Genomic DNA, 13,255 nt, shown 5'->3' on the forward strand with positions numbered 1-13,255 from the left:
TTTCATAGCGGCTGATCTGTGTCTTTTAACCGTTTCGCCGCGGGATGGAGAAAGAAAAAGCACAGAGGCTAATTTCACAGTGAGAGATCACTGAACGAAAACCCCCGCGGTCTATGGAAATGGTGCTAAGTCTACTTTGTCATTGTGAATCGCAGTGGCGGAGGGGGGGGGGGGGGGATTTTCTTCCAAGCGCGCGCGTGTGTATGAGTGGAAAACACCCGCCGGTGAGGGAAGTGTTCGGACGGCGAAGGGCCTTTTCCTCTTCACCCTAGGTTTTTCTCGTGACGGCGTCAGACATCTCTTTCCGACCGCGCTCTCCTGTAACGGTGCAACGGGATCCGTCGCCCGTTAGAGCTGGAATCGCCCCCGGGGGACTCGCGCGCTCCTCGGGCTTCCTCCGGGACCTTTTAAGCTGCACCGATACTGATAAAAGCCCCCCGCAAATCCTGCCGCCAGATACCCGGGCCATTAATTAAGGTAATTAGGCCCTGGCCGGCAATTAGTAACCGCAGATAGCTTTTAGCGGCGGGCGAGACGTCTCCGCTGACGCGGGGTTCGGTTCCACGCCATCTGCTGACGGGAGTCACCGCGGACGCTTTGGTTTCACCGCCGGGGGAATTAGGGAGCGCGTCTGAAAGTGACCTCTGTCTGATCCGGGCTCCCGCTGCCGCCGCCACCGCCACCGCCGCCGCCGCCGCCGCCGCCGCTTCATTTGCCCGTCACCGATCCCTCGGTTCTTTCGGGCGGCTAAGCCCTTTGAAAATCCATTCCCGGCGTGCGGGGCCGTGATGGGGAAAAGGAAACATTCAATGCACAAAGTATTGATCAAAATTAGAACATGTGGACCGGGTGTAAGTAGTATTGATTAGAACATAATGCTACATTGATTTGCTTGTTTTATTAAGCCGACGATAAATCCACATAAATAATATGCTAGTTTAAAGTCTGATCTGATAAAAACCAATAAATTGGAACTGATGATACGTGACAACCACGCCGCCGCTCGCTGTGAGGTCGGACCGGCTCCTAATTTGATCTCAAATTCTGAAATCTCACGCACGCGTGTCTTCTTTGAGATAGTTACTGTTGCGTAGAGAGAAATAGTAAGCGTGACAAACATTCAGGAATCGGCGCAGTAACGATACGTGCGTCTCAATAATGTCATTTGTATGCTTTGTCCTAAAAAGGTGTGTCGCACGAGGAACTGCGGGTGACGATTCAAACGCAGAGGGCGGGCCGAGCAATAATTCATATTAGTTGGAAATGGGAAATAAAAGGATGCTGCGGCGCCGCTTTACACAATTCCACATTTGGAGAAATCGGCGATAATGCCGCTTTCATTCCAGTTCAGTCCCATAAAATTACCATTAACATTACAACTCATGCAGAACACAGATAAATGTAAAATGTCAACCAGTTCTGCCAGGCGGGAATTCTAGTTCCACAAGATTACCATCTCTGTCTGCTCTCTCCCACTGCACCTTGTCTAATATTTCATTTACAACATTTCATAAGTTCATTTTCCCCTCACTGACCATGTAAATCACAAATCAATTTTCATTTAAAATGCTCGACTACAGATTGTCGCTGAAAGCTTCTGAGTGGCGCCTCAGCAATACGGCAGACCTTTGGCAAGTCTAACGGTCTCGGAAGAGGACGGGGGAAGAGGGGGGGGGGGTAGAAAAAAAAAAAAAAAAAAAAAAAGAAGTGAGATGTAATTTCAACGAAACAACTCCGGGCCAAGTGGTCAAGGCATTTACAGGAGGCATTTTACAAGTCTGGAAATATTATGCAATCACTATATTGTTATTTGCACAGCATTCGATACGGCGCCTGAGCCTCAGACTCGTGGCGACGCGGTCAATATGCCACAAAAATACGCAGATGGCTTCTTAATGAAGAGATGACCTCCACTGGCCGCGTATGATTATGTTGAACGGCTAATCGATAAACGCGACAATCGTGGGGGAGCGGAGGCGAGGACGGGAGAAGCATCGCCGTCGCTCGGAGGATCCCGCCGGAGTCGGCGTCGGGCCTATTTCGCCGTGTTGATTTTAGTTTATTTTGGATGCACGCGCTGTCCTGAAAGTCAATTACAGTCGGGAGAGGGGGGGTGATCAACCCACCGAGTTCATGTGCGTAAACAGCTCTTTCCAAATGAAATGATATTGAGCGTTCCTAATCATCGGAGGTAATTGGGAGCCGATTTGAGCACTCGTCATAATGACATTTAAATCTCTCCCCGTTCGGGCGATTCTCCCACGATCCCACGCGGTTGCAAGGCCGCCCGTTCAAATAAAGACACCGCACTCGGGCGCAGCGGGAGAGGCTAGGTTTTTAAAAAAACAACAAAAAACGTGTGTTTACGTCTGAAGGTTGGCAAATAGCTGTCTGACAGTGTTTACCAGGGAGGGCAGATGTTTGCTGCGGAGGAACAGAGCCAGCCACATCTGATTAAAAATATTATTGTCCTCCTCCACGTTGCCATAAAGAATACCCCCCCCCTCCTCCCCCCTGCTTTCTGCTTTTTTTCTTTCCCTTCTTCTTTCTATTTCTGACTCTGGCAGCGCGCTGTCCTGTGGCGTGGCTGAGCCGGAGTGACACCGCCACCATCCACAAGACAAAACACAAGTCAGGAGCCGGAGGGCGCAGAAGAAAACAAACAGTGCTACTGTATTTGTGTGAGATGCAAGACATGAAAATATGCCCGAATGCAATTAAAAACACACACACATACACAAACACACACACATTCTTGGAGGTCGCGCTCAATTGATACGATTTTTGTGCACAATTACGGGATAGATGTAACTTGAATTCGGTACAAATCATTAGCACGTCTGCAACAAGTGAAATGCCAGGGGGGTAAAACCCGATGTGTGAGCTTCAAAAAAAAAAAAAAAAAAAGACATCATCGTATAAATCACGAGTCTCCAGGGAGTGTGTGTCTGCGTTGGTACTGTGTGTGTACAGTAAGCCTGCGTACGACCCTCAGCAGAATATTTTTTTTTCTTTGCGTGTGTGTGTTTGATTCTAACGCACCATCGCTGCTGATTTCTTTTCTTTTCTTTTTTCCCATCTTTCTGTCACCACACTGTCACAAAGGCAGTAACCCCTCCACGTTTTCCGTGCTGCTTATTGAAGACAAACAATAAACTACTGGCAGATATCAATGGCAGAGATGAGAAACCCGGGTGCCATTTCTGCTGGGACTGCCTCACGAACCTGACTGTGCCTACGCTTCGTCTCCGGCAGCACCTCTCACTCTCAATTATTTGGCTGCTGTCACAACAAATCAATCAAATTACCGCTCCAGGACTGTGTGCAGCTGCTCCTATTGCACCGCTAGTCGCATTACCTTTGAAATGTATGAGATCTACATTTTATCACCGCTATTTATTTAATGCGGCTCTCTCCCCTGCGAGTCATCTTACAACCGGCGCAAAGTTAAATCATTAAAAAAGGCGACGCGGAACACACGCGGCTTAAGAACACTTCGGATTAAACTGCGATGAGGGAGATGGGACGGGTCGGGCTTCTTTTGCGTTAAGGTGGTGGTTGATCTTTTTTTTTTTTTTTTTGTCCGCTCCCATTAGCATGATTTGCGCACAAAGACGGGTCTCGAGATATCCCGCAAGTGCGGTTTTGCGGCCTTCGGGCGGGAGAGCGGGAAAAAGCGGGGGCAAAAAAAGAGCGCGTTCCTACAGCGGAGAGGGGTTAAGGCTGCGGTCCGGTCCGGCGAGATCGCCCCTCGCAGGAACGGCGAAGGAGACGCAGTCTGACATGTCTAACTAGCGCGGAAGCGTTTGGCTCTTCCCTCGGGAGCCCGCCCTTTGGTGGTGTAATGAGCGGAGCGATTTCCCTAATTTGTATCACGCCGACACCTGCAGCATCCAAACGACAGCCGCTGAGTGTTTTCATCACGCCGGCAGACGCGGCTTTGATTGGCGCCGACGCCGGGTCTCATTACCGCAGGTGAGTGGGATGCCGACCTTTATCGTGGAAGCCTGAGTGCTGTTTTGCGATTCCTGCAGATGAGTACAGAGGAACAATGCTCTCACCTCGCCATCAGAACCCGGCTCTCTGATGTGATGCGCTCCGCCGAGAGCAAATAAGATGCGATGCGCTTATTAATAGGCAAGCGCTTCGGTAAAACCAGCTTCTCGGATTACGTCTGAGGGAGCCATGGAAGAACGGGAGCGGATAGATGAGACGTTCCTCCCGCTGTCCTCCATTGAGTATTGCACGTACAGTGCTTTGATGCAGCTAGTTTTACAAGTATGCTCGTCACGCTGTGCTTGTTAGGAAAATCGCGCAAAATAAAATCCTGTTTAAAAATACGAGAGGAAGTCACCTTCAGGTCTGATGTTTTTTTTTTCCTTTAAATCCGCAATCGTCACAAATCATATGTTTGTTGTTGTTTTTTTTTTTTTTTTTCTTTAACGCCATCACATTTCTTTCACGGCCCAGTTCTGGTCCCTGCGAAGTTGGAGAACTCTCCTCCCCTGCTCCGCTTGGTGGGGAATTTGTTTTTCCGACGCGCGTTTGCGGGGTGTAAATCATCCTGACGAATAACCACTTGCGCCGTGTTTACGAAATCGGCCTCGACGCCGCCGCCGTTTCGCTTAAGCCATCAGCCCGACTTAGGAGAAGAAGCCCGTTAATTTGATGCTTATTCATTCGTCGACGTCCGAACCCCTCAGCAGTCTGGTCTGGTTCCCCTCGCTCGATAGTCGAGCGAGTTGTTGACACCGTCATCGTCGGCGTCTGCTCTATTTTCCTCTCGAAACAAGACGATCTAGCTTATTAAATGTCACATTTAAAAGGAGGCAATCGCGTCTTTCCAGGTGTGATGTAAAACGAACTCCCCCGACCTCGGACACCCACTCCCCAAGACAAGCAGCCTTATTAGCTGGTCATTAGACGCCTCATTAGATTTAAATACAGCCATTGGCCGTGCTCCTCCCGCCATCTCATTACCGCGCCTCGCAGTCGTCTTGCGTCTGATTTGACGCTAATGAGGAAGCAGCGTGAGCGCTGCAAAGCGCACTCGCTCCCGAGGTCGTGAAATGAGCCGACTGCTCCCCGGCGACAGCGAGACGCTGGATTATATGTGTGATTAATCAGGTTCGGAGACCCGTAGGGGCCGGGGGGAGACGGGAGGGGGGTGGGCAGAGGCCAGAGTCGCAGTTGTCTGACAGAGGTGCTGTGCCAGCAGGCTTCATTCAGAGAAGCTGTGATGAGCTCGGACAGGGGAGAGCGGAGGAGCACCACGTGGCCAGAGGGGCTTGGACACAGTCAAGACATTTAGCTTCACTCGTGACTTGTGTCACTTTCTCTCGGCGGAGGTCCCTTCAACGCATCCCCTTCAGATAGGAGGATGTGCGAACAGGCGGACTGTCAGTCCCCGCGCTAAAAAAAAAAGATCTGCCACGGAGGCATTTCTCCAGCAGTGTTTTCTCTCCGCGTCTGAGGATCCTATCGGGATGCGGCATTCCAGACCGCCGCTTTGTTCGACGAGGACTGGCGAGAGGTGTTTGTTATGGCATTTATTTTGACACCCTGACAATGTGTTTGTTGATCAGTTCGTCTGATCGGCGAGGGCCCCCCCCCCGCCCTCCCCCTCCGGGGCCGGACCTCACATCGCCACCGGGGATATCTGCGGAAGTGTGACTGCGCCGGGCCCGCCGGGCCCATTATCGTCCGCCGCTGACGGATCCATTGAAGGGCTGAGCGGGATAGACGTGGGTTTATTAAAAGCTCTGCCCACAGCAATGGCTGCTGCTGTTATTTATGCATGTTTGTGTCCATTAGGCTTCTACCTCTACAGTTCCTCACTCAGGGCACACGTTCTTCCATCCCCCCCCCCCGACATGAAGGGAGCCTCCCCTGCACTTTGTGCCGCACCGGCATTATTGTAATCTTCATCCCAAAAACACACTGCTTTACATGCGGCCCGGCATCTTTTGACATTAGTGCGGCTCCCTCATCCAAGATTTATGGCGGACAGTTTTCCCATCTATCTCTCAATCTAATGGTATAAAATAGACAATGTTTTAAACATTAAAATGAAAACCATTTACAACTATGATCAAAAGGGAGCATTTGAGCATTAAAGTTTAAAAGGCACAGATAAGTACAGCCGGTGGACGGACAGATGAGGTGGAAAAGAGATAAAAAAGTAAAGTACAGTGCACTCTTATGCACAGGAAAGAGGCATAAAGTGCTTTTGCGCTGCCCTGCAAAACGGTGACCTGTAATTAATACGGCTGCTCCTCCGGGCAGGCTGAGGATAGCAGCTTTTTGGGACACAAACCCCCGAAGGATTCTTACCTGCTCGGGAACTCGAGAAAAACATTCGGGAAATAAAACGAACCAAAAAGTAGTGCGATGGAAGTATCGCACACTCTCTGCGTTTTAACATTCACCGATTTCCGCTTAATATGGTTATAATATCCTATCGATCACAATGCACGGGGGGAGAAAAAAAAACATGATGCACCCAAACCGGTATTTCAATGTGGGCCTGGCTGGGTATGTGTGTGCGCTGGTTACGCCTGCTGCTGTGCCGTGTCATGATCCTGTTGTATTCCAGTGGGGTTTACTTGCATCGGTGTGCCCTCGCTCTTACCTTGCAGGTTCTGGAGGGGGAGCGTCATGATGCCCCCTGCAGCAGCAGCAGCCACCAGGCTCTGCAGATTGGCCGTGGGCAGGGAGAGGACCAGGCCCTGTTGGCCTCCCAGGTGTCCGCCGGCATTGAAGGGGATGAGGATGGGTTGGTTCATACCCGCAGACGCACCCGACATCACGCCACCTACCGCGTTGGCAAGCTGCTGGGCCACCAGCAGAGACTGTGGAAGGCACACACACACTCAGTTTCTTTATTTTAAAAATAAATTGAATTATTTTATACACAAACACACCCATGCAAATAAAGCTTTTTTTTTTTTTTTGCTAAGAGGCACCTCTAGCATTAAAACACCATACTGAATACCATTTACCTGGAAATGTCCACACTTTTGTTTAAACCCCCAGCAACAGCCTTTATCACAACAAAATTATTAATGTTGGAGCACATAATTACTTAAGCTTGAACACGAAACAGTATTCGTATCAAAAATTTTACTGCATGGAATTAAATCTTTAATGACTCTTTTTCAAAGGTGCAAATACTTTATATAGACAGAGGAGTCCCCTGGAATGTTAAACAAAAACAAACAAAAACCTTTCATATTAAATATACAATATAATAATGATTATTTGATATTTATGTTATTATTATTATTATTATTATGTTATGGTAACATTATACTTTTGTTATTGTTAATTTCATTTTATTATTATTACTGTAATAATAATTATAATGACTATATAATTATTATTATTAGTAGTATTATTATTTATGTCTGACTTCAAATGAAATATCTGTGTGTAGATAAAAATACATTCTTCTGGCATCTAATCATGCAAATAAAAACAAAGAGGATGTGCTAAATGTGCAGGGGGACCAATTCAGGGAAGGTAAAATACATTTAATCAACTATTTAACATCCAGTTTGTGTAAATTGAGGCCAATAATGTAAATCAATGGGTGGACAAGGTCAAGGCACCGTAAAACAGATGTCACCAGGAGTGACTGTAACATTAATCAATGCTTCTGATAACTGCCGTTGTGCCGGGCTGTGCTGTGTCACGGGCTGACAGTCAAAAACACACCGCTGTCGGTGCGCGCAAAGATCAAATCCAATCTTTGCCAAAAGAGCTGAGAATTTCTCCTTTCACAGAGACGCAGAGTGATTTCTATTTCATCCCATCGAACGAATCCCTGGCACTGCAGCACTGTGCCTGAAACACACAGCGCTTTGTGTGTGTGTGGGGGGGGGGAGGGGGGCATCGGTATTTTACCCTTTTGATGAGGAATATAAAACAACCTTGACTCGTTTAAACTTATTCATATTAGTAAAAGTGGAATCCGGGGCGTCACACCTGTTGCGGAGGAGATATGTTATCAGGGGTATTGCCTGGGATGTTTCACACAGTGGAATGTCGCTTCAAATGCGTGTTTTCGGGGGAGAAGCGGTTTTGGAAACACACCAAAAATGTTTTTTTTTTTTTTTTTTTTAAAAGCTGGAGCTTTGAGGCAGAAGTTGTAAAGATTGCGCGATGACGGAGGGGGAATCAAATTCAGCCACTGTCAGCGCGGGAGGCTGTCATACTTCATTTATCCAGGAAGGCAGGCGTGAGACAAGATACGCTGAAGATGCAGCGGAATTATTCTTAAAAACGTGAAAGCGGAGCGCGCCCAACATAATAAAAGAGCACGGTGTCAGCTTGTGTCGGGCGAGGCCTCGGGATGGAGCTAGGTGTGTGCGGACGCCTCTCCTCTGACCCGCGTTTACAAGCTTTTAACGCCAATTGTCAGCTCTCTGCTTCTGTTTTGCACACGCGTCTGCAGCCCGTGTCGCATCGGGAGCGGGCCGGACCGGTGCGAGGACCCCGTGCCGCTGCAGCGCCCGCCCGGTGCTCCTAGGTGACAGGCACGTCGGCCGAGATAACCTGGTGCGCTGGCGAACGCCTGCGCTTGCTCCGACATGCGTGCGATCACAGTTGAGGAAGTACAAGGTCACGTGGGTTTGGAGCTGCGGAGCGCGAGACGGATCTCGGGGCAAAGAGATCTGCGCCCGACGTCAAACAAATACCTGTTTGTGCTCCTAAGATGTTAAAAAGGATGAGCCCACGAAGAGGCAATTGCTGCTGGCGGGAGTAATCACATACACTTTATGGGATTCCTCTCTCATCATTCCCTTTGATACACAACAGTGTGTAACAAATGACAATGTCTGATGCTTCTGAGAGCATCGAGAATGACATTTGCCATTAACTTTAAAAAATGAATTAATAATTCGGCGTCTCAAAGAATTCTCAAAGGACAATAACAAAGACGGCCCGTTTGTTAGCTCCTTGTGACATGTGTTTAATCTCGCGTCTTAAACTAAACTTAATCCTGAACCGAAGCAGCATATAATCAAAGACGCTCTTTGAACATTTCATCTCCGAGTCAAACAAAATGAGATTGCCAGGCTTGACAGCAGAGACAGCCCCACATGGAAGGGAATAACATTAAAAGCAATTCCACAATTATCAGATGTAGGCCTGACTTATTTATCACTACAGGCAGCTACGGAGAATCGGGCGGCTGCCGGGCACACACTCGGCTTCTCGGAGGGAAACTTTACCGATTTTCACATCATTATTATTATTATTATTATTTTTTTTATTTTTTTTTTTAAACGCATGTAACAACCGTCGGTCTTAAGAGCGTTTGTTGTGCCTGTTTATAACCTCATCATCTCCTCCGTGGACGCGTTCGTGAAAATCAGAGAGGGTAATTAGCTAACTCCTTAGCCGCAGAGTCTGACATAAAAAAAATAACTACGGCATCACTCGTCTAGATTTACAGCAGCAGTTCACCTTCTGCCTTTCCTCACCGTGGGTGCTGTTTGAGAGCAGCTGGACGGGTCTCGGTAAACCTGACAGCTGAGTGATGAGAAGTGGTCTCCTAGGGGGCACACAAATGTACAAACTGGTTGTGTGTTGGGCTCTAGATGGGGAGGCAGCCCCACTCCAGACTGGATGTGGTACCCAGCCTCTTCGCCCATCGGGGGAGAATAGGCCCTTCTATCTGCTTGGCAGCTCTGGCACTGAGAAATTGCCCATAATCACCCAGATAGCAGACTTTTGTCATCCTAACTGCGAGTGGGAAACAGAAGGAAGGTGGATTCATGTTGGGTAAACTACCATCGGATAATGGTTGTTCGAACAATATCCGGCTTTGGAGCGAGAATCTATCAAAACATATTGATCCTGGAACAAGAGAATTGGGTATGGCATGCGGAGCGCCTTTGTTTCTGAAAAGTGTTAGCTTCACAGAGACTGTACTGACAGCATTAATATATTAGACAGTGACTGTTGAGAGCCGCCTGCTGAGCCCAACACTCTAACTGCTGCCTGCAAGAGATACCATTTTTTGGGGGGGGAGGGCGTATATTTCTTATCTATTACAAACACGGTGGCAGTGAGGACATCTGTGATCAGAAAAGGTTTTTTTAATTAACATCATTTGTTATTTCCACCTGCGGCATACCCGCTCTCTCGACGGGGGGATTCCTCCCAGCCAATAAAAGCTCCTGGCAAAAACTTAATGGCTCTCCTCTTCTTGTGTTTCCCCTTTTGTTTATCGTGATGAGCATCGACTGTCATTGGGTAACACTGAGTGCAGGAAGAACGGCCTTATTAAAGAGGGTGGCGGGAACCTGACACTGTGCATGTGTGTGTGTGTGTGTGTGTGTGTGTGTGTACGTGCGCCGGCATGTGTGTTCAGTGGTGACATTGAACAGCGCTAATGAGATAGACGTTAATTAAACACTGCAGCACCACCGGCCCAATAAATCCAATCAGATAGGACAATGCCTGATTGAGCTATTAACACGGCTCCGGGCTTAGCCTCTTTGTCCCCCCCCCGCTTGTTTTGACAAGGCGTGTATTGTCAGCTCATTAGTGCCACGGCTCGATTACATTTGAAGATGATGCGATGACTTATGGGCTTCGCTTTAGCCAACGTTGCATGAAGGCGTCAAAGCGGTCTTAGAGAATTAAATAATGCGTTTATAATCTATGTGAAGCTAGGCTACTTTTTGCCACCTGTTTACTTGATCAAGCTATTCCTGGTGTACACAAATGACTTCTGTCGCTGTTTCCATTTTTCGTCAGGAGAACACAGATCAGAGATTAAACTGGATGAAGAGCAGTGTAGTTGGAAAACAGCAGCCGTCGACTTGGGCACATAATAAATATATAAATACCACTGAGAAATAACAGTAGGAGAAGAGGGCCGGGAGCATAGCGGAATCATGAAATTGTCCACCCTTCTCACCATTTTCAGCATGTCCTGACTCAGGTCAAGGTTTGGTGTACACCGAGCAAGCCAACCCAGGCCTCCCAGTCCAACGCAACACATATCAGCTCTTCCTGATGGATTCTACGATACTCGCGGGCCAGATGAGATACAACATCCTCATAGTGCGGGTCAACCACAAGGTCCTCTGCTAGATGGGTATCTCATTTCTGAGCTACTCACCTCATCGCTAATGCAAAACCTGGCCAGACTGCGGGCAAAACCAATTCAGACTGGGTACAGATCATTCTCTTCCCACCAACTGCGCCCAGAGATTCTATCTATAAAGACCACAAACGGAATCGCTGAGGAGCAGACAAAGGGCAAAGCATTTACCAGGCACCACTTTGATGTTGGACTGAGGAGACGGACACAACATTCACAGTGGCTATGCAGAGGCTGCACGGCTCCAAAAAGGAACCTAGTGCCCAACACTGCTGCAGCCAAAGGGATGGTAGGTTCACACAGCTCAAAATCAGATTAGGGCAGTCCCCTAGACCCTTGATTCTTGCTTCTACACTGCATCATTACCAGAATGGGGTACAGTATGCACTGTCCTTCCTGAGTGTCCTGTTAAACGCCTTCCCAATGCACAGGTGGATGAGCAGTTTGACGTTTTATTGTGGCTGAACCTAGACAGCACCATGATGGGCAAAGGCCTCCACATCTCCGGGCGACTCTAGTCTACCACACTGAACTCCACCGAGGCTATGCGCAAGGCTTCATCAACCTCTTCCAGCATTTTCTCCTCTGTGAAGTGCATGTCATATGGCTGTAGGTGTTCCTCATGTTGATCCTTCAGCATCCAGACAACGTCCCCATCCAAGAGCAACAGTTGTCTCCCTGTGCTATATCAGACCTTGACTAATGTCTGCTTCCCTTACCTATGGCCATGATTTCTAAGATCTCCCTCCACACCCCTGCTTGACCTCAGCAACCACAGGTGGCCTGGCAACCTGGTCCAACATGCTCTTATTTGGGGATCACTTCACAGTTCTGCTCTACACTTCACTCAGTAGGACTAGAAAAACAGATTGCAAAGGTGATTATTGATCTTTGCTGTTCTTGTAAAATGTACATCTATGAACTTATAAATGCTCAATCACGGATTTCATCATGGTCCAACGTCAAAGACGTTTAAGGTTAATAATACTAATAAGCCTTAGTCCTACATCAACCCTGTGCCAGCAGAAACTCCAGTGCCTCCCCAGGGGCTCAGATCTAAAGCTAACTCATCACAAAATTATATCCAACTGGTAACACTCTAATTGGTCTAACTGTAGGTATCTAACAGGTACCCTTCAGGCTCCTGGCCAGATTGGTGACATTCATTTTCCAAGAACTACTCTGAAGTACCAAGCGCTGGCACAGCAGGTTGAGGTATGCCACCATTTTTGGAAACTTTGGAAACCCCAATGGCTTTCACTACCCACTGGAGAGCCCGAAGGGTGGCGTTTTTCACTCATCCCATAGGTCCTTTGTAGGTACATCGAACCTATAGGGAGGTCCCAGCTGCCACGCACTTCCCACTTAACACTTCTCCCAGGACCAGCTCTGAGATGTAACTTTTGGGCAATGACCTTGCTGCCAGGCAGCACCACTCCATGAGGTTTCCCCTGAATCACTCTTAGTCAGTCGACCTAGATTTTGGGGGGGTCCAAATGCATCTTCTCATCTGAACATTCAAGTGTACTCGGAGGTTTCACGGCAAAACTAAACTATCCAAACCCAATCAATGTAAAATTACAAATGCTGTTAATGATGGGGGCAGCATCATTAACAAGGACATGGACATGACTGGCTGGACGGCAATTCATTTAAAGTAATATTAATATAAGTTCCCGCTCTTACAGATGTTTAACTGCTTTTAGGAAAAATCCTATGGATGGACCACAATTTCTTTTTGCACTTCATTACCCTTCATAAATTCTTTTTGAATCGGACGAACAGAAATAGCTCTCTGGAGCAGCAGAAAGGTGGAAAACTGAGTTAAATGATATCCACTCCAGTTTAATTTGGTGAAGACAAATTACGGTGAAGAGTTGACGGCGAAAAAGAGTGCATGACTGCGGTTTTCCAACTGTTTCATGCAGACACAGTTGGAGAAAATGCTGCAGACACTAACTCAGAAAGAAGGAGAAAGTGAACCTAATTGGGGCAAGTGGAAGCATAATGCAGACTGGAGAGGCTTGGGAATATGGAAGAATTGCTAAGGAGGAAGAGAAAGTCAACACACACAGGGACATAAAAGTCCTCTGCCTCTTAGCGTCTCAAAAGCGCTCGAATAAAAACCCAGCGCTG

General features: G+C 47.8%; 1 protein-coding gene across 1 annotated transcript in view; it reads right to left on the minus strand.

Moving 5' to 3' along the window:
- The window catches only part of pou6f2 (POU class 6 homeobox 2), a 67,301-nt gene that overhangs the window by 38,276 nt on the left and 15,770 nt on the right, over nt 1-13,255 (minus strand). Inside the window, exon 4 of the mRNA XM_086150993.1 lies at nt 6,632-6,851. Coding sequence (XP_086007119.1) covers nt 6,632-6,851 — 220 coding nt within the window. The remainder of the gene's footprint in view (nt 1-6,631; nt 6,852-13,255) is intronic.

Source organism: Fistularia commersonii, chromosome 8 (genome assembly GCF_037954325.1).
Source record: "Fistularia commersonii isolate RoL2024-O1a breed Wild chromosome 8, RoL_Fcom_v1.0, whole genome shotgun sequence".
Classification (NCBI taxonomy): domain Eukaryota; kingdom Metazoa; phylum Chordata; class Actinopteri; order Syngnathiformes; family Fistulariidae; genus Fistularia; species Fistularia commersonii.